The sequence below is a fragment of the Hemicordylus capensis genome, chromosome 1, assembly GCF_027244095.1.
Source record: "Hemicordylus capensis ecotype Gifberg chromosome 1, rHemCap1.1.pri, whole genome shotgun sequence".
NCBI lineage: Eukaryota > Metazoa > Chordata > Lepidosauria > Squamata > Cordylidae > Hemicordylus > Hemicordylus capensis.
Genome location: NC_069657.1, coordinates 97,393,219 through 97,420,626, shown reverse-complemented (window position 1 = coordinate 97,420,626; position 27,408 = coordinate 97,393,219). Strand labels below are relative to the sequence as shown.

The 27,408-nt window shown below is 42.6% G+C and overlaps 1 protein-coding gene across 3 annotated transcripts in view; it reads right to left on the bottom strand.

Moving 5' to 3' along the window:
- Positions 1-8,575: 8,575 nt before the first annotated feature.
- Positions 8,576-27,408, bottom strand: part of FBXO3 (F-box protein 3) — a 39,944-nt gene continuing 21,111 nt past the window's right edge. For all 3 annotated transcript variants that reach the window (XM_053273373.1, XM_053273368.1, XM_053273382.1), the window contains exons 6-11: positions 26,551-26,596; positions 25,193-25,277; positions 21,162-21,284; positions 20,010-20,125; positions 17,859-18,049; positions 8,576-9,846 (exon numbers count right to left, since the gene is read on the bottom strand). In XM_053273373.1, the coding sequence (XP_053129348.1) occupies positions 9,721-9,846; positions 17,859-18,049; positions 20,010-20,125; positions 21,162-21,284; positions 25,193-25,277; positions 26,551-26,596 (687 nt within the window). In that variant the 3' untranslated portion in view covers positions 8,576-9,720. The remainder of the gene's footprint in view (positions 9,847-17,858; positions 18,050-20,009; positions 20,126-21,161; positions 21,285-25,192; positions 25,278-26,550; positions 26,597-27,408) is intronic.

Here is a 27,408-nt window from a genome sequence, read left to right as displayed (position 1 = left end):
TATTGCGTCCTTTGCGTCCATAGCAGCAGTTTGGGCATTGGCTTAGCACAGAGAGGAGCTCTGTTCCGGAGCTCCTCTCTTCTTCGCAAAAAATGGATTTTTGATCGCCCGACTGTCGCGGGCTGCTTTGGGTAAGGAAGTCTCGGCCAGCTGGGAGGGCGTGGGGGGGGAGGCCAGAGGAAGTGGGGCGGGGGGGGAACTCTCCCCTACTAGCGCCCGTTATCACAACGGGCCTGAAACACTAGTTTCTCATAAAGGACAAAAGAATGGTCTTATAAAATGATGTATAGGTGGTATTTGACACCAAAAAACCCTGGCATTAATGTATAAAAATGTTTCAAAAAAATGTTGGAAATGTGGACACTCTGAAGGAACCTTTTTTCATATGTGGTGGACTTGTAGGAAGGCTAAGGCCTTTTGGGACACGATATATAATGAGTTAAAGAAAATATTTAAAATGACATTTCCTAAGAAGCCAGAATCCTTCCTGCTGGGAATAACGCAAGGAGTGTTTTCTACAACTAATTTAACATTCTTTATGTACGCTACCACAGCGGCCAGAATAATATATGCACAGAAATGGAAGAGTAATGAACTGCCTTCAAAAGAAGATTGGTTGATAAAAATTTTGGAATATGTGGAGATGGCAAAACTTACAGTACTGATAAGAGACCAAAATTTAGAATGCTTTAAAGAAGATTGGAAACCATTCTTATTATATTTAAAGAACTATTTTCCTAATACTGATTTTACAACAGGGCTTGAAATCTAATAATATTAGCAGGTTGGGTAGATCAAAATCGTGTTTGTAAGGTTAAGATCTATGTTTTGAATTATTATTATAGCAAGGGTTAATTTTATAGTTGGTAATTCACGAGGAGGTGTGAGCCGGAAGTCCATATTTATTCAATATGTTGTGAATGTTAAGATATTGTTAAAATTAATAAAAATTTAATTAAATTTAAAAAAGGACATAAGAATGGTCAGTGGTCAGAAGGTCCATTGACAAAGGGAATGCATACCAACTTAGCATGACTAAAATGGCTTTAAAAGAGGATTAGACACATTCATAGATGGGAGGTCTGTTCATGATGGCTATGTAGAACCTTCATGTGCAGGGGCAGTACATGATGCCAGTTGTAATCCCACGTAGTTAATCAAATTATCTTCCAGATTCAGATAATATTTGTTTGTTTGTTTGTTTGTTTAATGAATTTGTATACCACCCACTTCCCAAGTCTCTAGGTGGTTTACAGCATAAAACCAAACAAACCAATAATTTAACAGTTAAAACATAAAACCAGATTGAAATATCCATAAAAACACCAACTAATTAAAAGCTTGGCTGAAGAGGAGTGTCTTCAGTTGTTTTCTAAAAATCAACTGGGATGGAGCAGCTCTACTCTCAACTGGAAGTGCATTCCACAGTCCTGGGGCAACCACAGAGAAGGCATGCCTTTGAGTCACCATCAGACAAGCTGGTGGCACCCTCAGACAAACCTCTCCTGAAGATCTTAATAGTACACCTTTTCAGGTATTTCTAGGGCACCCCTTTGGAGAGAATTAAATCTCCACAAATTGGTGGATGTTTTAACCACTGCCAATATATAAGAACAAGTCCTAAACAACTTAGGCCCTGGGTATTTAAGAGAACGTCTTCTTCACCATGAGCCTCACTGTCCATTGAGATCTTCTGGAGAGCTTTGTCGGAAGTTGCCACTGGCTACTCTGGTAGCTGCTCAGGGATGGATCTTCTCCGTTGCTGCCCCAAGGCTTTGGAATGCACTGCTTGCTGAAATAAGAGCCTCTCCATCTCTGACAACTTTTAGAAGGTCTCTAAAGACACATTTGTTCACCCAGGCTTTTTACTAGATTTATAGTTTTAATAGTTTAACACTGTGTTGCATTTTAAATTATTTTAAAGTTTTAAATTTTAGATTTGTTTTAATTTGTATTGTTGTAAACTGCCCAGAGACCTAAGTTTTGGGTGGCATACAAAGTGTCAAATAAGTAAATTAAAAACCAACAAATGGGGGGCGGGGAACCATTTACAGGTGTATAAATGGAGAATGCAAAAATCTGTATTTGGCAAGATCTGCACCCTTTGGTAGCAGAGACGGAAGAGATCTAATTTTCCAGCATCCTACACATATGTACCCAGAAGTAAGTCCCTTGAAGTTCAGTGGCATGCTCAGTGGTATGTGTTGCTATCAGAATGGAGCAAAGTAACATTAGACACTACCTTATCAGGACATTTGTTCTTCTTTTCAAAGGGGGCAGGCAGACTTTTGCTGAAATCCTAACCACAGCAACCAGAGAGTGTGCCACTGAACTTCAAGGGCTTACTTCTGAGCAGTGTTCCCTCTAAGGCATGCACATGTTAACTCACTCAAGTTTTTTCATGTCCGCTCAGTTAATTTTTTATCCCATTTAGGTTGAATCAGGAAGGACCCATGCCGAATGCACATGTAAGCACACTGACTTGATACTGCTGCCCAGAACAAAACTCATTCTGCACCCAGATGAAAAAAAAGAGGGAATACTGCTTCTGAATAAGCATGCTTAAGATTCTTGAAAACTGGACCTCTCCTCTCTCTTCCCTTATTCCCCAGGCATGCAGATCTTGCCAAATACAGATTTTGTGGTGACCTCCCTGATTTTCTTCTCAAGATAAATGGATTACTAATTTTGCATATGGTGTGAATGTGCTATGTGCACATATTTTTAGACAGAGGATACCGACTCTTTCCAGAAGTACATTAACTGTGTATTCAGCAAGTGTGTTCCAATTAGTACTGAGCAAAGCTGTCAAGTCCTACCCAGCGCCACTGTACTCGTGACTGAAGCTACATAAGAAGCTGCTGTTGGAAAGATGACGTAAAACTCATTATTACAAATGTAAAATACACCAAATTCATAGGTTCAGACAAACTTGATGGCAAACTGTTTTAACCATTGGCCCAGACTATTAGTGAAGCAGCATGAATAAGACAAATTCCAGAAAATAGAAAAAGCATTGAACAGTGACCTTCTCTACTTTTGAAAGAAGGGCTACTTTGGCAAGGCGGGGTGGGGGGTGGGGGACCCTTCAGTGTGGGAGCCATTTCCTAATGTGCTGACTTCAGCTCAGTGCTGAGCTTCTCCCAGTGCTGGAGTGGAGTGGTTTCTAAGAAAAACAGAGCAGTTGAGTGCCATCTTGGAAAGCATGAACAAGGTGCTGAGAAGCATAGTCCTTCTTAGTCCTTTCCCCATTGGGCTCCAATTACGCAGCGAGAAGTGTCACCTCCATGTGGTGATGGGGGCTCTGCAGATTGCTTTGGCCAAAGCTTTGCACAGGCCCAATAATAAATCAGGGAGCCACACTTTAGAGTTGACAAGAACCATCACTGACTCCCCGGCCTGCAGTGAAGAACACTGGCATATAATAAGAATGTAAGAACAGCCCTGCTGGATCAGGCACAAGGCCCATCTAGTCCAGCATCCTGTTTCACACAGTGGCCCACCAGATGCCTCTGCAGAGCCCACAGGCAAGAGGTATGTGCACGTCTCTCCTGTTGTTGCTCCCCTGCAACTAGTATTGAGAGGCATTGTCCCTCTGAGGCTGGAGGTGGCCCACATTCACCAGACTAGTAGCCATTGATAGACCTGTCCTCCATGAATTTGTCTAAGCCCCTTTTAAAGCCATCCAAGCTGGTGGCCATCCCATGGCAAAGAATTCCATAGATTAATTATGTGCTGTGTGAAAAAGTACCTCGTCGGTCCTAAATTCCCCAGCCTTCAGTTTCATGGGATGACCCCTGGTTCTAGTATTGTGTGTGTGAGAGAAAAATTTATCTCTGTCCACCCTCTCCACTCTGTGCATACTTTTATACACTTTGATCATGTCTCCCCTTAGTCGCCTCTTTTCCAAGGTAAAGAGCCTCAGATGCTGTAGCCTTATAATCTCTTACTTATACACAGAAAACCTGCATAGAGAGAGATTTTATTACCGTTCCCAAGTCGAGACCCATTAATCCAAGAGAACTCTTATTCATTCCAGTTCTTTCAAGTACGCAAACAATTTGGTTGAGTGTGAGTGTGAATGTGTGTTCTAAGAAAATGGAGGTGGGGGTGATAATAGCTACATCACAAACCCTTGGGAAGTGGTATATTATATTTGACCTCCCCCACCAAGTGATTTAGCAGTTACAGAAGAAAATTTCTTTCATGTTTCATAATTGAAAAATGGAAGATGAATTATTGAGAGTAGTTATGGTTTTGGAACACTGGGTTTCACTTAGTTTTTGACTAGTGAAGATCACTTTTAAAAAAGAAACGTGCTTAACAAAAGAACAGCTGTTTTTAAATGAACCTTCCACTACAGTATGATTCAGTTATTAACAGACAAAAAAGATAATTTAAGTTATTTGGGATAAGAAACCACCAATGTGGCTAAAATGGTATTATTTGAATAGAAAGGAGATGGGGGAGATTCCAATTTTGATTTTTATTATAAAACATTGAAGATTACAGCTTTAATAGGTAAAGCTACTTCAGCCAAACAAATTCAAAGTCCATATTTTCAGACACTTGTGGAGTAATGACAGAACAAGGCATATCGATTCCGTTTGCATCCCTGCATTTATTAGTTCACCAAGAGTGTGGTATGAAGCTAAAGCAAAAGTTAACTCCTGACATATCATAAGAACATATGAAGATCTTTGCTGGATCAGGCCCAAAGCCTACCTAGTCTGCTTCCCACAGTGACCCACCAGAAGCTTCTGAGAAGCATGCCCCTTCTTCTGCAACTGATATTCAGAGGCATCCTGCCTCTGAACCTGGAGATAGCCTATAGCCATCAAGACTAGCAGCCATTGATAGACTTGTCCTCCATAAATCTGTCAAAGCCTCATTTAAAGCCATCCAAGCTGATAGCCATCACCACATCCCATGGCAGAGAATTCCACAGATTATGTTGTGCATTACAGAGACCTGGTCAGGAGAGGCTAGTGCTCTGGTTTGATCCCAGCTTCTCCAGGTGGGTTACTCTGTGGTGGAGCAGGTGAGAGGATATGGTGACTTGTGGTCTATAAGAATACCATCTCTCTTACTAAGATCCCTTTGAGGGAATCGGCCTATATTGAATGTGTGTACCTAAGTTAAGAGGACACCTTCTTTGCTATGAACCACACCGCCTATTGAGATCATCTGGAGAGGTTCGTCTGCAGTTGCCACTGACTCGTCTGGTGGCTACTCAGGGACAGGCCTTCTCCACTACTGCCCCGAGGCATTGGAACACACTTCCTGCTGAAATAAGAGCCTCCCCATCTCTTACAACTTTTAAAAAGGAAGTCAAAATGCATTTGTTCACTCAGGCTTTTAATTAGATATTGTTTTAATTGTGTTTTTGATAGTTTTAACATTTTAAATTTTAATTGTTGTAATGTTTTAATCTTTTTATCTGTTGTTTTTATTGTTTTGCTTTAAACTTCCCAGAGACTTGCGTTTTGGGCGGTATACAAATGTGTTAAATAATAAATAAGTCTAGGGACCAGGGATGGACTGGGACTTCTGTTGGTATACTGATCACCCCACTAATGGGTAACCAGTGGAGTCCCCAACTGAGCTTACGGACCTGGTTGTGGGAGTTGGCATTGGAGTTGCTTGGGTGGTTGGTGGTCGGGGACTTCATTTTGGGACTGGGCTGTCAGGAATGGCTCAAGAGTTCATAACAGCCATGCTTACTATGGGCCTATCCCAATTGGTCTCTGGACAGATGCATGATTCTGGTCACATGCTCAATTTGGTCTTTTGCTCTGATCAGCATGGTGTTCCATGGGTGGGGACTTCTGTCATCTCCTCCTTGTCATGGACAGACCACCTTCTGGTTAAGGTAGCACTTGCAACCATAACCCACTTTTTCCGGGGTGAATGACCTATTAGGTTAGTCCACCCGAGAAAGTTATTGGATTCAATAAGATTCCAAGAATCCTTGGAAGATGAGTTGGCTCTGCTAGTGATTGTGCTGTTGCTCTATTGCAAACATGGAATAATGAACTCACTAGAGCAGTAGACAATCGCTCCTAAGCGTCCTATCCGACCTGCTTTAAAGTCAGCCTTGTGGTATTCGGAAGAACTAGGGAAGTTGAAGCAGCGAGATAGATGACTAGAGTGCAAGTGGAGGAAGATTTGGCACAAATCTGACAGATCACAGCACAGAACACATTAGAAGATCTATGCGCTAGCAGTGCGGAGGGCAAAGAAGCGGTTCTTTTCTGTCCGCATTGCTTCCGCAAGTTCACATCCAGCAGAGCTGTCTGGATTTGTAAGGGGGCTACTGTATGCCCCCTCCCCCTTGAATTTGAACTTGGAACCATCAGTCACTCACTGTGATATCTTCAATGATTTTTTGCAACTAAAATCTCTCATATTTGGGCTGAACTGGATTCTACAGTTACTGCAGAAAGTCTAATGTGGAGGTGAACTCCTCTAACAGGATTAGATTTGATCATTTTCAATTTGTGACTCCTGAGGATGTGGACAAACTGCTTAAGTCTGGTCTCCTCCTGTGGGTGGGTGGAATTGAGGGATCTCCTCCAGTTGTTGGTCCTGGCATCTTTTCTGGCCTAATGGTGGGAGAGCTGATGAGGGCTCCTCTGAATCGGCTAGGTCTTCAGTGAATAGCAGTGGCGAGGGCCTAATGGTGCTTGACATGCTCTGACTGGGCCCATCTTTTCAGCATTGCACCCAAAAGTATGATATTGAAGTGATTTTCTTCTCCACAGAAACGAATACATGCCTAATCTTTGAGTTGAAAATTACAATGAGAGTAAGAAGGTGGAGGCTGAGGGGAATGAATGAATGAATGAATGAATGAATGAATGAATAGCAAGCTTGAAAGGAAAATCAGTCTTTTTGGCAGGGGGGGAAAGGAACACTGAGGAGAAATGAAGTTCAATGAATATGAAGAGTTAGTAATTTTTTTTTTATTTTTTTTTTTAAAGAGGAATAGAAGAGATAGGCCTCAGATTGGCAAGGAGAAGACTGTCTTTGGAACTGGACACAGGGTTGAAACAATGGGGTGGGGTCATCCTTCCCAGGCCTTTTAAGCTTCTTAAATAAGTCCTTCCTCTGGAGTATGTGGGAAGGATAACTGACATGAGATGTCCTCAAGCAGCAGCAGAGAAAGTACTTCCTTTTGTTGGTCCTAAATTTATTCACAGTCAGTTTAATGGGATGACCCTTGGTTCTAGTGTATCCCACCTAACATCTGCTATTATCACATCAAGAAATAACTTATCAAAGGGGTGGCGCAGGGAATATCCCATATTTCTTTCAATATCTTCAAATGAGGAAGTGTTCAGTGATCCCAAGTATGTATTCCTACATAAGCACCTTTCTAGATCAAACCAATGGCTACTTTGTCCAAGCTTTTAATAAGCATCTCAACAATCTGAAGGCACTAGGTGATCCATCAGTAATCAGCCAGCAATTCACTGTACATCATAGCATCCCTTCTGCTCTCCTACTCTGGAGGATTGAGTTCACTAATATGTTGATCACCTACACATTAAAACCTTCATCCAGATTTTGGGGTATATTCTAACCCACAGCTGCAAAAGCATGCATATAAGAAGACAGCAGAATGGCACAGGGTCCTGACATGCCACTCATGCCCACTCTGGAGCAAGGTGAGGCCTGGCCAGAGTGAGTGGCACTGCCAAGCTATGGGAGGAAGTCAGGTGGTGGCAGTTAGATGCTGGCACAGCAGCTGGTGCAAGCAATGGTGGTGAGTCAGGGCTTCCGAAATGGCCCTAGGCAATGAGGAGCTTGGTTCAGGAAACCCAAGAGGGCAGTTGGGCAAGGAGGTTCATTGGGTAAGGACGGTGGTTGAAACAGACAATAGAAGAGGAAGTGGTGTGGGAGGCCTTTCAAGGGATGAAATAAAGGTGGGTGAAATAAAGGTAGGTCAACATGGTGGTCATGCAGTGGTCAACGATGAATTAGATGCTGCTGATGCAGAACAGTGTTAATCTTAATTTCCCCTCTATACACACTCCAAAACCCTGTTGGAACACATGTAGAGAGGGGATTCAGATGAACACTTGTCTCATGAGTAAAGGATGCACTAAGAGTGCATCAGCATGTCGACTGGTGACATCTGAGTGAGCATATTGTTGTGTCCTAATGTTATTGCCCATGTAGGGCTGTGTTCATCTAAGCTGGCCCTCTGATGATTGTGGTGGGAGTGAACATTTTCCCCAGTGCAGAGCTAGCAAATGGCCAACTCCTTGCCCAGGAGAGCAATATAAGCACTATGAGACACAAAAAGCCAGATATGCAACCACATTGACAAAGTGTGTGTTTTTATGTATCCTGGAAGCGTATGCTTAAGGACTATTGTTAGGAGCATTTGCTTTCCAGCACTGTTCCCTCTAAGGCGTGCGCATGTGCGTGCACTCACACATTTTCTGATGTCTACCTAGTTAATTTTAGATTCCACTCAGGTTGAATTGGGAAGGCCCCATTCTGAATGCATGTCCGCACACACTGCCTTGATACTGCCGCCCAGAACAAAACTCATTCCGCACACAGATGAAAAAAAATAGAGAACTCTGCTTTCCAATTTAATGGGGAAACTGACACACCTGCTCTCACACAGAATTAGGGAATGTCAATTTGTTTGTATGTCATTACTTTAGATGGTTTGTTTTTCTGTGCATTAAAATCTGAGCTTGGAGAGCAAACATCTTCAATTGTCTTAAGATGAATCCTCTCTACCATTGCTGCTTAAAACTGCCTTTTCCCACCGCTTCTCTTGAATATCTTACTTTACTACTTTAAAAGTGATACAATTATTATATGATGCTACATCCCACCCAGCGATTACTGTATACAACATATAACCATCAAAGCATGTATTTAAGGTGTGACAGTCTCAAGTAGTTTATCTTTAGTCAGACAGTTATAAAAATCCAAATAGTATTCAAGAAAACATATTTATACTTAAAAATCTACCACTTAAATGTTAAATGGCATTTGAGAGTGGGAGAGGGAGAGCAAGAGGGAGAGTGTGTAAACCTATGTACATATTTATATGTTGTAAAATGAGAAAATTAAGTAGATAGTATATTTATCCCACATTCTAAAAAGCCTATACTGTATGTGATCAAATACCAAATTCAGGATTCACACACAAGACCAGCTCCCTTTCAAACATTTCAGAATTTCCTGGTATTTGTCCATTAATATTAAAATGTACAAGAACAATCCATTTAGCCCCATAGCTACATAGACTGCAGTTTTGCATTCACTTATAGCAGAGATGAACAATTGTACAAAATAATTGTTAAAATGCCATGCCTATTTCCCCCCCATTTCGGTTGTCTTCACCATGTTACACTTTTTTAAAATTTAAAAACCCCAATACCATTCTCATCATACATCAGTTTTAAATGTACGACTACCCCCCACCCGCAATTGTAAAGCTGCTTGAAAGAATAAAGCTCACCACACAATAGTATTTCCATCTCCACTCCACAAATTCTTCCTCCAAAAACAAACAGATGACAAAATAAAACCCTGTCTGTATATTTGACCAGATTTAAATCAGAGCTGGCACCAAAATTCATGCTAATTGCTCCACTGCTCAATAATTACTTATAATATTCAGAAATATCTGTACATGTTATCCCCTCAAAGAACCACTTTCTGTGGGCAACAAATTTTTTGAAAGTCTGATCAGGTTTGACGTGGGCAACGTCCAGGAGGAGGAGGAATGTCCAGAATTCTACGCCTGTCTTCGTATTCATCAGTGTCAGTTGAGTCTTCATCTTCATCCATTGCACATTCATTGTGATTGGTTTCCTAAATGAGAGAACAGATGCCATATAAGCTCGGTTTCTAGACAAAGCTGCCTTGTAAAACCAAATCTGTTCACAATTTATCCCATCAGAATATCCAAATAAGCAACAAGAACCACAGTGAAAGTAAAATACGTTAACACCTCATGTTTATTTCAATGGTGTTTACACAACTGGCCATTCTGGCTTTCACCAGCTGGCTGGCTAAAGTGTTATTTAGCACAAGAATCTGTTCTTAGTACTGCTGCTGTTTTGGAACACAGAGTTATTGTATAGGTTAAACAACAAAAAATGGTCCTAATGACACTTCTAGTTGCTCTAGCAAACATTATAAAATCAAATGGTAGTAAAAACAAGTAATGAAGAATGTATTACAAGTGATCTACATACCATTTGGTTTCACCCCCACTTCCCAAGAATGCTTCCCCAATTTACAGACAGGCAACCAAGAACGGACCATTGGTCTTCACTTACCGTGAAGGCTCCTTCTTGATGCTGGAGCTGAGGACATCTCTCATTGGGTTATCTTTTCCATGTGCTCCCAGGCAGGACTAATGAAAATCTGTTACTAGCCTTAAGAGCCTGGAACGGATAACCCTGCCCAGTTCTTTTAGGCCAAAGTGCAATTAGCACAGAACGAAGTAAATATAAAAAGGAGATAACATATAACCTATATATATATAAATACATATCAGATGAAAACAGTGCAGAATACATAGATCCCACATATATGAGACTAATGCTCATAAACATCTTGGATTCCCATGGAGTAGGCTGGGACACCATCTGGGAGGGCCAAGATGTCCTCGGCTCCAGCATCAAGAAGGAGCCTTCACGGTAAGTGAAGACCAATGCTCCGTTCTCTGATGCCTGGAGCCGAGGACATCTCTCATTGGGACATACCAAAGCCCTGGCCAAAATTACTCTGGGAGGGAGTGTCCCCGCCTACTCCGGGGGAAGAACCTGTTGTAGTACTCTGCAGCCAAAAGCCACTTGTGATGAGGCAAACAGATCGATCTTGTAGTGCTTTGTGAATGTCGATGGTGCCTTCCAGGTTGCAGCTCTGCATATCTCATGTACTGGAGCATTAATTGAGAAGGCAGCAGATGTGGCTGCTGCTCTAGTTGAATGTGCCAGAATGTGTTCTGGAGCTGGAAGATGTTGAGATTCGTATGCCAGTGAAATGCACGAAGCTGTTAAGAAACTAACAAAGAGGGATTCCAAGTTCCTAAAGCCCTCTGTGCGCCTCAAATACATCTTTAGGCATCTGCAAACATCTAGCTTATGCCATTCCTGTTCCCTTGGATGGACCAGTCTGAGACAGAAAGATGGTAGAAAATGATGGTAGGCTGATGAGACCTTCGGCCTAATGAACGGATTTGGAATGAGTCGAACAGAATCCGTCGAGAATACGCATAGATCTTTGTGAGTAGACAGTGCATTCAGCTCTGATACTCTTCTTGCTGATGTTATCGCCACTAAGAACGCAGTCTTGTAAGATAACACCCTTAAGGGAATGGACCTAATTGGTTCAAAGGGCGCAGTTTGCATAGCTTTCAGCACTGTGTGTAGGTTCCACAATGGAAAGTGATGGACCACCATTGGAGATAACAAGGTTGCACCCCTAAGAAACCTTTTAATATGGGGATGATTTATCACCCTGGATTTAGAGAGGCTGCCTATAACCCCTGTCAGGGAGGCCACCTGCCTCTTTAAGGTATTTGCCTTGAGACCCTTATCTAATCCGTCCTGAAGAAAAGCAAGAAGATCTTTAACGGACACTGCCCCAATAGGTATTGCATGGCTTGTTGAGCATCGTAGGAACGCTCTCCACGTGTATTGATATATACGCTTGGTGGAATCTCTCATGGATGCTAGCATAGTATACAATACGTTGTTAGAATGACCAGATCTACTCAAATGCCCCGCTCAGTCTCCAGGTGGCTAGCTGAAACCAACCTGGATCGTGGTGTTCGACTGGACCCTGATGGAGGAGGTCTGCTGACACTGGAAAAAGCCATGGTTCCTGAGTGGCCATGTGATATAGTTCTGGAAACCATGGCCTCCTGGGCCAGTAAGGCGCTATCAGGATGACCTGTGCCCTGAGGAGTCTGACCCTGCGAAGAAAGCGGGCTAGGAGTGGTATTGGTGGAAACGCATACAGCAGTTCCTGAGGCCATTCCGCTGATAGGGCGTCCACTCCCTTCGCTTGCAGACACGGAAACCGGGTGAAGAACCTGGGAAGTTGTCTGTTCAAGGTTGATAAGAAAAGGTCGACTACTGGATGGCCGAACAGTTGTGTGACCTTCATGAAGATCCTCCTGTTGAGCGCCCATTCACTGGGTAGTAGTTGTTCCCGACTCAACTAGTCCGCAATGGAGTTGAGGTCCCCCTGGACATGGTGGGCCATCACCGATGCTAGATGAACTTCCGCCCATGACATTAACAGGGATGCTTCTGTTTGGAGAGCGCGTGACCTGGGATCAGAATCAGACTTAGTTCCTCCTTGCCTGTTTATGTGGGCTTTCACTGTCATGTTGTCTGTTCTGATTAACACGTGGCTGTTGAGAATCAGGTACTGAAATGCTAACAGGGCAAGGCGTATGGCTCATAACTCCAACCAATTGATGCTGTGCATCCTTTCTTCTATTGACCAAGTGCCCTGGGCTGCTCTGTGTTGGCAATGGGCTCCCCATCTTGTTTTGCTTGCGTCGGTTGTAATTATTATTCGAGTTGGTTCAAGGAACTCCTTTCCCCGTCTGATGTTGGCATCCGTCAACCACTGCTCGAGAGATGTTAGAACCTCTTGAGGGACAAAGATGGTTATATTGACCTTGTTGGAGATGGGTACTCTGAATTCCAGAAGAAACCACTGTAACGGTCTCAGGTGACATCTGGCCCATGGTACCGAATCCAGTGTGGCCACTATTAGGTCCAGGAGGTGTGCAAGGGACAACAGTCTGGCCTGGCGAGCATGCAGCACTTCTGTGACTTCTGCCTTTAAAATATTTACCCGTTCCTCTGGTAAGTATAGTCTGTCTTTTGGGGTATTGATCAAGACGCCCAGAAGGTGCTCTTTTCTTTGTTTATGAGAAAGCCATGTTGTTCTAGTGTGTGAAAAGTCAGAGAAAGATCTCTTGCCGCCGCAATCTTGGATGGATACCTCAGAAGCAGATCTTCTAAATAACAGAAGATGCGTACTCTTTGCAGTCTTAAGGCCACCATCAAGGGTGCCAGCACCTTGGTAAATATTCTTGGGGCTGAGAACAGACCGAATGGAAGCGCCTTGTATTGATAATGCACCCCACAATATTTGAACCGAAGAAGATGGCAACTTTCAGAGTGTATCAGAATGTGTAAATACGCTTCTTTTAGATCTATGGAAGCTAACAGATCCAGGTGTTATAAGGCTTCTGTTATGGTTTGAAGAGATTCCATGCAAGATTTGCGCTTTGGAACCCACCGGTTCAGGAATTTTAAGTCCAATACGGCCCTGAGAGACCTGTACTTTTGGGGGACAGTAAATATTATTGAGTATATACCTTGCCCCTGTTGTTGGGTAGGTACAAACTCTATTGTGACTACAGACATTAGGTGTTGGATGGCATCTAGAAGACCTAAATGTTTGATAAGCCAATGTGATTTTTGGAGTTGGTAGAAATCTGTTGGGTGGAGCTGTTGATAGCTCTATCTTGTATCCTGTCTCTATTGTAGAGAGGACCCACAGATCCGTTGTCGTTTTCTGCCATTGTTGAATCAAGGTTGACAGACGACCTCCCAGAGCTCCCAGTGGGGAGTCATTGCTGTTTTTGTGATTTGGGTTGGCTGGCAAAAGCCTTTCTGCCCTGATTATAGGCCCTACCACCCCGCTGCCTATTCCACTGAGGACGTTGGTATCTGAAATCTCTGTCTCTCCCTCGAAAAGGAAGATCGAAAAGCCCAAAAGGGCTGGTACTGTAACTGAAAAGGTCTCCTGGGAGTTGGACGCTCCTGACTACGCAGAGCTGGAGGAAGAGGCATGGTTTTATGTTTGTCCTTTGACTCTACCAATACCTCTTTTAGTGCTTCCTCTCCAAACAACTTTATCCCTTCATAAGGAACCGCTGCCAGATTGGACCGTAATGCGGCATCCACCGGCCAATGCTTCAGCCATAGGTTACGGCGTCCTACCACCGTAGCTGTGGAGGCCCTAGAAGAAAACCTTATGGCATCCAGGGTTGCATCTGAGACAAATGCAACCCTGGATTTTAATAAGCTGGTGCCTTAAACTAAATATGTCAGTAGAGGAGTCTTGGATGAGGGCATCCAACCATACCACAGATGCCCTGGTCAAAATAGATGCGGCAGCTGAGGCCCTCATAGAGAGGGACGAGGCCTCATTAGGTCTCTTAAAGGAAGCCACCATTTTTATTAATAAATTTATTTATTTGTCATTTTGGTCTTTTAAGGCTGACTCCCCATCCCTAGGTAACAATGCCCCATTTAATAGGGCGACCACGGGGGCATCTGCCAGAGGTACCTTGAACATGTCCATAACCTCTTGCTGAAAGGCATAATATTTATTGGCTACTGCCACTGATTTCCGATTTGATGTGGGAAGGAGCCATTCCTCCTTAACCGTATCAGCCCGCAACTCTGGTAGTGGTAATAGGAGCTCTTTACTTTTATGCTTAGGAAAAACCAGGGATTCCTTAGGTGGAACAGTTTCTGTATTGGTAGGAATCTGCAGATCTAATGCATTAATAGCTCCGGACACTAGAGGGCCGAAGTCCTCCTGTGAAAAAAAGACATTGAGTCAGTGTGGATGCAGGGTTGTCCTGATCATCCGACCACTCTCCTTCCTCCTTATCAAGTGCATCTATAGGGAGATTGCCCAGTATTGGTACTGTAACCTGGATAGGTGTAGGAGTATTAATAGGTATTGTAATAGGAACAGTTCCTGCACCAGTCGGAGCTGGAGATGCAGGGAGAATGGGTGCCAGTGGCTCATTTGGGAGCGGTGGTGGCAACGGGTTATTGGGTGTAATATCAGGCGATTCGCCCCCAGACCCTTCCAATGATCAACCATGCCCTCTTAAATCCACTAATTCAACCCGATCTTGTAGGTGAGAATCCTCCAAGCCTTCAGCATGAGTATGTTTTCTCTTGCGCCTGGCCTTTTTGGGTTTACGGGATGTAGACACCTCAGAGGAGGAGGGAGAAATTGAGCGATCCCTGCCCCTTCTCTTGGTTTGTTTATGCTTTGTAACCTGCTTCAAAGAAACACTCAAAGTTTCTTTGACCCAATTTTGCCAGGAGGTAGGCATTTCCAAGAGGAGATGGCTAGGTTGCAGATCTGGTAGATTCGGTACAATAGGAGCAGGCTGGGGGTTAGCTAAGGGGGGTCCCTGGCTAGCAGCGACAAGGAGGGATCTCACCAGTCCTGAAGAACTGTCCCTGGGTCCGGCTCCGGCTCCCTGGCGGACCGTGGGAGAAGCACGGCTCAGATTAGCAGCGGTTCCCGGGTTTCCCGCCAAAATTGTTGCATCACCACTTGCAAAACCATCCGGGTTTCCCACTGAAATTGTTGCATTGCCACTTGCAAAACCACTAGATGTCACAGCGGTTGCAATGGCACTCCTTAGTTCTTGCAAGCTCGGGTTAGGTGGGAGCGAGCCTGAGGACTGGCCCACGCTACCCGGCTGCAGCTCTCCCCTTGCTCGCGAGGAACTCCTTGTGGTGCTGGCTGGTAAGGAGGGACCCAGCTCGGCGTCCCTGCCCATGGTAATCAGGAGGCCCGATCCGACACCCCCTGTATTCGTGCCCTCATTCGTGCCCGCATTTAGTGCCATTAGGGGCGCAGCTGGTAATGGAGGTGTAGGCGAACCCGGCGCTCTAGTAGCAAACGGGAAGCCCAAAGTTTTTCTCCCTGTGGGCACTAAGATTCTTCTAATGGCCTGTTGGCGTTCCATAAAGGCAACAGACGAGACTACACACACAGAATCGGGGAGGGTGACACATACAGGAGCCGAGGACAAAAACGGAGATGAAATGGAAAAACTAGATAGAGGGTTGTTTTTTGTTTTTAGAATATATAAAGAAGAAAGAGATAACTAGATTAAGTTAAAAATGAAGACAGATAGATAAGGAATTTACAGATAATAGCTTTTGTTAAAAGGAGCAATACAAACAATCTCTGCCTAGGAGCGTAACAGGACTAAAAGAACTGGGTGGGGTTATCCGTTCCAGGCTCTTAAGGCTAGTAAAAGATTTCCATTAGTCTTGCCTGGGAGCACATGGAAAGGATAACCCAATGAGAGATGTCCTCGGCTCCAGGCATCAGAGAAATATTTGTCACCCAATGACCTTTTGATGGAGTACAGATTGAATCCACTTTTCAATGATCTATGTCCAATAATCTATCCACATTTTTAAAAAAATGGCAGTCAATTTGTTTGTGGAAAGTTCAATTTTAATTGACAAAACCAAGGAATTGTTCAACCCACCCAACACCAGTGCCTCTGTAAAAATTCCTATGCATATGCATAAAATGTTTCAAATGTGTGAGAAAAAGAATCCTAGAGCTTCAACTAGCTCGCCTGCTTTATCTAAAAATAGTGAAAGAGTGAGTTAGAGTGAATAAGAGTTCAGGATGAACCAAACTCCAGGTTAATGCACCTGATGTTGGCGCCAGTGTTCCCTCTAAGGCATGCGCACGTGCTTGTGCTCACATGTGTTTTGATGTCCGTTCAGTTAATTTTAGATCCTGCTCAGGTTGAATCAGGTTAGGCCCTGCTCTGAATGCATGTGTGCGCACACTGCCTGCTGCCCAGAACAAAACTCGTTCTGCACACAGATGAAAAAAAATAGAGAGAACACTGGTCAGCGCTCAGACCCCAGAAAAGATGTTGGCTGATATAGACAGCAGGGTGGTGGCCATGGAAGTTGGAATCCACTAAGGATTCCACCCAAATTTGGCTTCCAAATTGTGCTCTCAGGGTGGCTTGCCATAAGACACAAAACAAATAGGAAAAGAGTAGGAAAAGAGAAGGAAAAGAGTGTGAAACAGCAGGAAAATTAAAACAAAAACAAAACATCAAGAGAAAAAGTAGTGCCATTCCCCCCCCCTGCCCCCGCCCATGGTTGGTTTAACTGCCACCTGAATGCACTGCAGTGAGGTAAGCAGCTGGATCTCCCAGGGCAGTAGATTCCATAATCAGTGAACTGCTGAGAAGCTGATCCAGTCCCAGTTCTCTGTCCTGTGCATCTCACAGAGCAAAGGGATACATAACAGGACATCTCCTAAGGACCACAGAGTGTGGGCAGTTTTGTGCAGGAGACCTTCTTGTCACATTTGCATCAACTGAGGTTTCCAGTCACTTTTCATGCACCCTTTTCATGAGGATGGCTTATGCATGCCCTTTGTCTTTCCCAGAATATTTCTAAACCCTATATAAAGTTTACCCCATGTCATTTATAGAGAACAATGGCGAACAGCTTTTAAAATAAAGCACATCCAAATCTGAGGCAATGTGGAGGAAAACATACAGTCCAACTGTTTCATTGAAAATGCAGTGAGTAGACCAGAACACAGACAGCTGCGATCACTAAACACCTTCTGAAGGACAAAATATAGCCTCTATATAAAAGAATTCTCACTTTTTTTGGGAAGACACTTAAAATATATTGGCTCTTCCACAGACTGAATATTACTGAAGAAAATAGACAGATTAAATCATTTTCTACTTAGATTTACTGCAAATTTGAAGTCTTTTGAATTCTAGATTTTTTTAAAGATTTCATAGTCCCAGTACGTGTTTACGTTTTCTACCCATGTTTAATTCCACCTGCCCCACATTTAATATAGATAAGCAAGTTAGATCTTTCATGAAAGATTACTACACATATCATTGCTATATGAAGACTAATTTAACTAGTTTTATGCTCAAAGCATCTCATTTCTAATGTAATTCAAATTATGTTTTCTGAAAAATCAGAAAGAAGAATTAAGCCTTAAAAACAATGACTTCAACTTACCATACGTGCTGTGGATACTTTAAATGCTGGGCAAACCATATGAAATCTTGGAATGGTGACATTAAAAAACTTGTCTTTGTAGTACAGACAATGGAATGTATAGTATCCTTCCATGTATCCTGAAGTAGTGGCAAATGTAGTACAGCTAGTATATTCATAAACCCGTCCAGGACTAATTATTGGAAATTCTCCTGTAGAAACACGAATAGAGCATGTCAATCTGTGGAGTCAAAAATACAGCTGAAGCATGAATTATAGGCTGTGGTATTGGCTTCAAAGAAAGAGAACATATCCTTCTTTTTAGTGCAAATGTGTATCAGCTAATTTTTCCATTTTCTATATCTAAACAAGGTATAAGGAGCTTATCCCAATTCCTATCATAAACTGTCTGATATTAGCTCTTGCTATTCCTTATATATGTAAGTCAGTATCTTATTTAAAGAGATAGCTAAGATAGTAACCCCTCAAGAGTAGTCTGGACAAATGTCTTGCAATGCCCATGCACTTCCCATTATTGGAGGATTTTTCAGAGGCCAAAACCAAGCACTTCTGTTTTCAGCAGGAAGCATACACTTACATTTCCACCAATAAAATGGAATTGAATTTGAATGTGCTTAATGTTGGCTGGACAGTGCCCACAGTTTTAAAACCTGATTTTGTGCATATTAATCCATCCCAAGACACTTTGTTTTCCTAGGGTGCATTTCCCTCAAGAAAAAGAGAAGGGGTTTGCATAAGCTCCTTAAACAGCAGCAGCAATTTCACTATCCATAGCATTTCCCTGATAGGTCTTTCTATCACCTTGATTTTTGGCTGTAAACTGGATGTCTTTACAAGTCTGCAGTGCAACATGGGCATTGCAGAACTTGCCCATGCCACTGTGGCATTCTAACACACGATGATGGTGCTGTGCAAGAAGGCAGTACCAGAACTACTGACTTTGTGAGTGATTGTACCCTGCACACTACTCAATCAGGAATAATGGAAGTCACGTGCAATGTGCTAACATGCAAGTGGTCAATAGTTGTACTGCTCTCTTGCGCAGAACTGTCACCATGAGTGTTGCAGCCCCACAAGAGTGCAGGTAGTTCTGCAATGCCTGCATTACGCTGCGGGACATGTAAGCCACTGTGTATTTATGGTCATAAGGTGCACCGGCTCCCCCACCACTCCCCGCAAACACACAAAAAGATTAGAAACATTTATCCCCCACCTCGCACCCCCAAACAAAAAACAAAACAAAACAGCAGCAGCAAAAAAAAAGAAAGAAAGAAAAGTTGGCTTTGGCTCACAATCCTGAAAGCAGGAAATGACATGCTCAGGAAATGGCAGGTTACTGTGAGGACAATGAAGGACAAACAACGAAGGGTGAAAATACAGGGTTGGCTACAAAAGGCCACTTATATGAGAGGAAGGCACTTCTCACACAAGCAGGGTTTTCATACATTCTCCCATACGAAACTACAGTCTCAGCCATGTTTCCAAGAATTCCTCAATCCTCAGGACTAGCTTCTCAGGGGGGGCACAGGGGACTTGCAGTGGGAAGGCAAGAATAGGACTAGAATGCCTTGTTCAGTGAACAAGCATTTGCTCATGGATCTTAAAATCCAACATATATTGTTTAAATTAACTAGGAATGCTGTACCTCAATGGTAGAGCACATGACTTTGCATGCAGAAGGTCCCAGCTTGAATCCCTGGCATCTGCAAGTACATCTGGAAAGTACATCTGTCTGGAACCTCAAAAAGCTGCTTCCAATCAATGTAGACAATACTGAGTTAGATGCACCAATAGTCTGACTCTGTATAAGATTTCCCAAATGTTTGCTATTTTCAGGCAAGAGAAAGGCACTATGACTGGACCTACAGCAACGTTGCCTCTTATAATACCTTGACTAGGAGGATCCCGAACAATATTAATTCATTTGTGCCCCACCTTCCCTCCATTATTTCTGTACTGGTGTCCTGAAGTATTTTCAGTACTAGTGTACCAAAGGTATAATTCTGGGATCGGCATGGTTGTCATTGTGAAATACCAATGTCAATGAATGAACAGATTACACTATGTGGCAAAGTGCACAGGTACATGTATATACACGTCAAAACATGCAACTCTAAACAGTCAAAATCTAAAAACAAGAGTATTCCTTACCTACGACTCCAGGGCCCTGAACTTCTTCCACATCACCTTTGGCATTGGTTATTCTCCAGTACCGACTATCTAACTGACAAGCCTTTTCAGGAAGTGCATCTTTGGACATCTCAATTCTATACAGTTACATAAAGCACTCATTTTAGTGATGTGCCACGTGCCCAACAAAGCAGTCCACAAAAATTTCCAAAAATACTATCCAGAATGTTTAACTGCTTTTAGGGCCTTTGAAAAGAAAGGAGGAGCAAAGCCTTGCAGTGAAAGATGGCAATACACATGTTTGCTGCTTTAAAAAGGAGAAGAGCACACTGCACTCAAAATAAATAAAAACCACACAAAAGGGGGGTGGGGGGTGGAATTAAGTGGCAGGTACTTCTGTGAAGGTTCTGGGGGATTTTGCTGGTGTACACGACTTTTTTATATTTAAAAAACATTTCCCACTCATGGGTGGCACAGTAAAGAAATGCTCAGCTGTTTTTCTCAACAACTAAAAACAAAACATTTTTTTTAATTGACAAACATCAGGCAATGGCTAGGATTTCCAGTGATGTCACAGGCACTACTCAATACTAGTGGGTAGACTAGGATTTGCGCAAACTGAATACTGCTGCTCATACATTTGGCGAGCGCAGGGATGGAGAATTTTTGCAGATCTCTCCTCTCCTCTGCAGCCCCATACCCATGGAAAGTATGTCTCTGGGTCCCCCCAACTCTTAGGGACATATTTTTGGCATGAACTAGCCCGCCTTGACGTGGCTGCGATCCTACCCACACTTTAAGAGTAAGGAAGGATCCGCAAAATTTAAAAAAATTAAGAAACCCACTCTTTCCTCTCACTGGGCCAAAGCATTCCCCTCATGCAACTCTTCATCTGTAGGTTGCCCATGGTATACTGAACAGCAGGGAAGAGAGTCAAGAGCAGTGACATTGTTTCAGTTGTTAGTGTGACCTTGGAGAAATCATTCAGTATTTCCACATAATTCCTCTTACTTAAAGCACTTGTAGTTATTACTGTGTGTGGACTAATTTATATTTTAAATGACATACACCTTTTTGATGAGAGAAAAAGCTTAAAGGGGTATAAATAAAATAAAAATAAATATATAGTCACCCACAGATTGATACAATTAACAAGTTATTTACTGCTCCTACCTGATTCTGTAAGTGAAGAAATAGTGAGGTGGATGTACAGAACTGAGTTCAGGTAGAAATGATGTAGAAACGGAAACTGTAATATCTCCTGTCGTTGCTACACAGTCTTTATCATGAACATATCTAGCAATAAGAAATTTTAAAAAATGCAAATCATATCCCATATTATAAAGTATAAATATTGGAGGGGAAAAGTATAAATGTCAACATTCACAGTTAATACACTGTAAAATTCAAACTGAAGCTGTGTGGCTATAAAAGCTTCCTGCTTTTATTGCCACCGAGTTTCTTTCCACTTCATTCCATGGAGTTTTCCAATGAACTGCCTGAAGTCATAACTTAGAACCCACAGCTAACAAACAGTTCTTGTGTTCACTACCTCACTGTTTTCAGTCTACGAAGGAGCAAAGTGCTGCAAAACACTGCGGGTTGGGTTATTGGGAACCTACCACTATCTTCACTTCCTCAAATCCTTATGGTGGGCATGCACAGAAAGCAGCATTCTTTAACTCCCGTAGAGCTTGGAACGAAAGACACAAACAAAATAACTCATGTCCGATGTATCTCTCTAGACACTGTTACTGATTTCATTTCCCAAAATCCTACCCAATAGACAGTTCTCCTTTCCTACTGCCCCATCGTTCCTCTTTAATGACTTGGCTGCAGTCCTAGTCACACTTTCCTAAGCGTAAGCCACATTGAACATAGTAGAATTTACTTCTGAGTAAACAAGTATATATTGTGCTAAGACCACCATCTCCTTTTTAAAAAGAAGTTATATTGCTGCTCCTGCACACTCTTGATTAAGGGTGGGGGGAGGAGAACGACCAATTTGGCACTAAAATGACTCTCTGGTCTCTCATTAAAATGATTGTGTAGTCTATATTAAGAAATCACTAAAACGCTTATAACTTTTTAAAATTTCTTGACAGAATGGGGTGAAAATTACAGGCATGTTAGTTCCTTGGGAATGCATGAAACTGCAGGCAGATTGGTGTAAAGTAACCCTTAAGGCTTTTTTATTTCTTTGCATACTGGGATGAAACATGCATGCAGAGGCTGTGATTCCCCCAGGTTTCAGAGAGATGGCTTTGGTGGTTTCTATGTAGGTACACTTTGAAGTTTTGACTTTAAAGCTTGACTTGTTGCCATTTAAAGCGCTGCAGTGGAAACAGGAAAAGTGTATTTGTGTGTTTTTTAATCAAGGAAACATCCAAGTGATGCCCAGCCCTACTTTCCCCAGCACTCATTGTTGTCCTCTCCCCACTCCTTCTTGGGAGTAGGTCCAATTACCATATAAGTAAGCAAGAATAGCAGCATGCTTTTATTTAAAATAAAAAAGTAGAGGAAGATCAGAATAGAGATAAAACTGGTTAAGAAGGGGAACTGCAAAAGAACTGAAAGTGAAGTGGCAAGAGTGGAAAGACACGTTCAGGGGTAGGAGGGGAGCCCATGTCTTTGGGGAGCAGCCTTTCCACGTGTCAACACCTAAACGTGCATCTACACCTCTCTTCATCACACAAGCTTCCACCCCCCCCACCGATCTTTTAAGTTAGAAAAATGTGGCCTAAGACAACACTAGTGTTTCACAGGATTAGGGCTCCTTCCTAATAGACTTGTGTCTGAATGCTGCACAAAATTGCCCATTAAGAACCATGTTCCTATAAGCCTCAGTGTGAAAGAACTTAAGGTTTACCCTTTCCACTTCATTCAGGCCTATACCTATCCTTGAATGGCAAAGCTGGTGTGTATATTAAACACATCAAGAACAAATTCAAATTTTGATATTCATCTTCTCCCATGTATATTTGTTCACATCGACTGCATTACAGATACGTGTAAACTGAAATGTTTATTGTGACACTTGAAACCAATTAGAAGACCACAAGCCACTAACATATCACTTAAAGCTAAAATATCTGGAAACCAAAAGTCTGTTAAGCTTTTGCAGAAATGCTCCATTATTGATCTCTTGTTCTGCTTGAGGAAGGAGAGCAGTACTCATGCAAGGGCCCTTTCCGCTGTAGAAAGGCCCCCTGCTTATGCATGAGTATCCTACAAGTGGTGGAACTTCTGACAAAATACCAGCTCTCCACAAAAGGCTGTGGAGAACTGCTTTTATGTCAGAAGCAAGAGGCTTTCCAGGAGAAGCTAGGGATATTAGGACTCCCATAAGCCAGCTATATTAGCAAGCTCTTTAGGTTTCTGCTGGTGGCACAGCACTGTAACATCCAAGCAAGCTATACAGTGTGTTGCTGTCCTACACAGCCTCCTGTATAATTGAAGTAACGGCAACATCAGCTGACCGTACAGTAATATCCATGGTCACGTCATATTTAAAGATTAAGAGCTAGACTGCAATGATTAAAAAATTTTGGCCAAAGAATCAATTTGCAAATGATTCCCAATCTCATCAATGAGATTAACTGTATTATATGAATTCTGATTAACAATCAAAATCAACAGTTCAATTGTATTATATGTGAACTAGTATCTTTCAGCCCGTTAAATTAACGGGTGCTAGTAGCCTTCTCTGCCCTCCCCCGCCGCCTCCTCACGCCCGGGCCTGCTGCCTCCTCCGGCCGGGGCCGGCGCCATCCAGGGCCGCTGCCACCTCACCTGGCTTCCCCCGCCGCCTCCTCACTTTGCCCAGCTGTGCGGCATCGGCGGAGGCCGCTTGTTCCTGGCGCGAGCGCCCAGCGGTGGCCACTTCTCCTCGGCCTGCCGCTGCTCCTCCCCCCACCCGGTGTCGGCGGTAGCCCCTTCTCCTCGGCCCGCCGCTTCTCCGCCACCCGGCCAACATGGCGGCCGGCGCCTGCGGCCGTGTCTCCCTCGCCGTGTTCTGCGCACGTGCACCACGCATGCACAGAACACCCGAAAAAGACACGGACACAGACACCAAGCATCTTATTATATAGGATAGTTTCCCTATGAATCAGATGCTGTCTGTTATGGATAGAAATTGTGAATATCAAGCAATGAATACAGAATGTGTCAGACACTGGCATAATTCATGGGACTGAATCCTCTAACTTGATAGTTTAACATTTATCAGCCCTCAGGTCCTCTCCAAAACAGTCTCTTTGGGTTGTCTTTAAAAAAGAACCTTAAAGTGCAGTTTACTATACTGCCATTAGTTTTGCTTATTCATTTGTTGGTGCTACTTTTGGTAGTATCCAAGTGTGAGCCACAAATAATTTGAACCATCTTACTTCTTTTAAACCTGGAAGTCAACGGTTGCAATCCAGAGCCCTCTTAGGTATGCACAAGTTTTCTGAGAGCACACCAGGGAAGTGGGCAAGAGGCTCAGAATCCTCTATGCAGAGCTTACAACATGGCTCTCTGGATTTGTTTGATAGACACTGAGACAACTTGAGTATATGCAAGTCAGTATGAATATATCATTTCCAGTTTTGTTTTTCCAAGTGGGGAGAGGAATATATTCCACTGTTTTTAGTATTGTACTTAATGTGTTTTATTATGGTTTCATTTGCGGGAGAGGCAGGATAGAAATAGATACATCTCATTCTCTTAAATATGATACTCCTCACTCTTTCAAGTTGAAAAAAAAACACCCAACAACCCTCAGTTGTCTCTATAACACCACTGAAGAGGGTGGCCTGGTTCAAACATCATATGAAGCTAGGACAGAATCCTGGGGTGGGTGGGTGGGTATGAGAGAGTGAGAGAGATTGATCCTCTTAGTAAGAGAAACTGTCAGCAACTTGACTTAAAAGCAAGAAAAAGCAGACTCTGAATGTTCCCCTAATAAGACTAATAACCCCCCCCTACACACACACACACACACACAATAAAGTCTACCTCTTGTCTCTGCTCAGAACTTTTAGACCATGCTGGATTGTTATTGCAGAACACAATTTTTTACAGCTTCACTTTCTTGCAGAACACAATTTTTTACAGCTTCACACACAACTTCCGCAGGATTATAAACATTCTTAAATATTTATTTCCATCAGACTTAATAAGGTACTTTATTACAGATCAGATGCTATAGACTAAAGTAATAATACCTGAAAATCTGGTCCCTGATGATGGGATAGCCACCTGTTACTACATTGTTTACGTAGGAAGTGAACCATTCCAAATAGGAGCTACCTAAATGCCAAGGAAAGAGAGATTTTACTAAATAAAAGTCAATTCAGTTGATGTTGTACAAAAAATACAGACACACCCACAAAACCCACACATATGCATTTTCAGAACTCACTTGTTGAGTGGACAATTGTGTTACTACTACATCAAACAGTGAACTTGGCGATCCCATGCCTACCAGTAGCACAGTGCAATGGGGGCATTCACAAACAAGATAGGGCTTCTGCATACATGGGGGATTCCATAAGTATGCAGAAAAACATTTTTAAGTGCAGGGGGCAGGGGGCAGAACACACACAACCCAAATGGCCCAGCAGAGACTGAACATGCTCACTGCCATCTATGAACCATGCACAGAAAGCAGTTAAGCAACAGCTGGGCAGAAACCCATCAGAAAACTGAGATGCTGGGATGAAATTGACCTCCTTGAACTCTTAACTGCCTCTAAATATTTAGAGGGAGGGCAAATTAGCATTGGGGATATGAGCTTTGAGTTGTGCACCCCCCTGTATAGGATTCTATAAGCTTTTAAGAGTCCTGATCACTTTGATGCTGAGAGGCCTGGTGGTGTTAAGAAGGGAACCATTAGATTCAATAGCAAAGCATTCAATGCTTTGCCAATGGCAATGCCTCCGCTTCACAGTTCCTCATTCCGCCGTTTTACTGTGTGGAAGCAGCAACCAAGGCTCCCAGCTTTGTACTTTAACTTCTCATGATACAGGATAATTTATGGGGCAAAACTACACATTGCACTGCCGCCCCAATTGCCCTTTCCCCTTTACAAACCACCTCTGAAGCACAGGAGGGGAGGGGACAGGACGGGACAGAACAGAAGTGAAAGGACCTCCTCTGCTTGTTACTTTACCCCACTACTGACAAGTTGTTTTTAGCTCACTAGTGTTCTGGACCCGCATATACTTTGCAAACACTGATCTGGAACCCTACAAGATGAGAAACAGATTAAGCGCACAGTGGGAGATTTCAGGAGAAAGTTGGCTGGCATAGGAAGTGTTAAGCACCACTTCAAAGTGTCTCTTCTGACCTTCACAAGGAAGAAACAGCCTGCAGAGCTTACATGTAACTACATGTCAAACACAGATGTTTGACATGTAATTGACCCTTGAGTGAGCTGGAGAGCTAGCATATATAAACAAATGCTACTTTTTAACATAAGTGGCCCACAGCAATGGACAAATTCTAGACACACTAGTACAGTATTGCAATGCAAGTTGTCTTCTCTAAAATGTTTCCTACTCAAATTTCAAAATACTTTTACCTGTAATAAACATATCAATCGCAGAGGGATTACGAGCCATTTGATCCTTAAAACAGAAAGAAAAAAGGTTATTTGTATTCTAGAAAATTGAATTTTGGAGAGACATTGTTTTTATGATACAGTATTGAGATTTCTTTCAAGATCAGCACATTGTTAGTCCTAGCCTCTATAACAATAGCAACAGAAGAGTAAATGACTTTGTGTTCCCAACTAGTTTGTGAACATTCAGCAGAAGCAACTGTATTTGAATACACAACTTCATTTTGTCGAGGGGAAGGTTTTTTTTATAAAATCACTAAAAATGGCATATGATCTTTTAAACTATTGTTCACTTTTATATAAATTTATTCTAGTCTGAAGCAAAATCAAGATATTCTAAATCCTTTAGGATAGTGTTTAATGTCAAAGTGTCATTTCTACCAAGAAACATGAAGCACTCTCATCCCTTACACATTTCACTGAATTATATTGATTGTTCGTTTTACACCAGTTTAATTGGTTAAAAAATTTCAAAATTTGAATATAAGAAAAGGAGAACTAGGTGAAGAGAAGTATTATAATATGTTTGAACAACGGAAGTTTGGTTTCCAGGCAAAGAGGAATGATATTGCAATTGGAAGGGAGTTTCCCTCCTGTCTCCTCTGCATTTCAAGCTGTGTGCCATAAATGACAAAAATCAGCACAGGTGGAAAGCATTGTTCCCTCTAAAGCGTGCACATGTATGCGTGCTCACAAGTTTCTTGATGTCCACTCAGTTAATTTTAGATCCCACTCAGGTTGAATCAGGAAGGCCCCACTCTGAATGCATGTGCACACACACTGCCTTGATACTATCACCCAGAACAAAACTCATTCCGC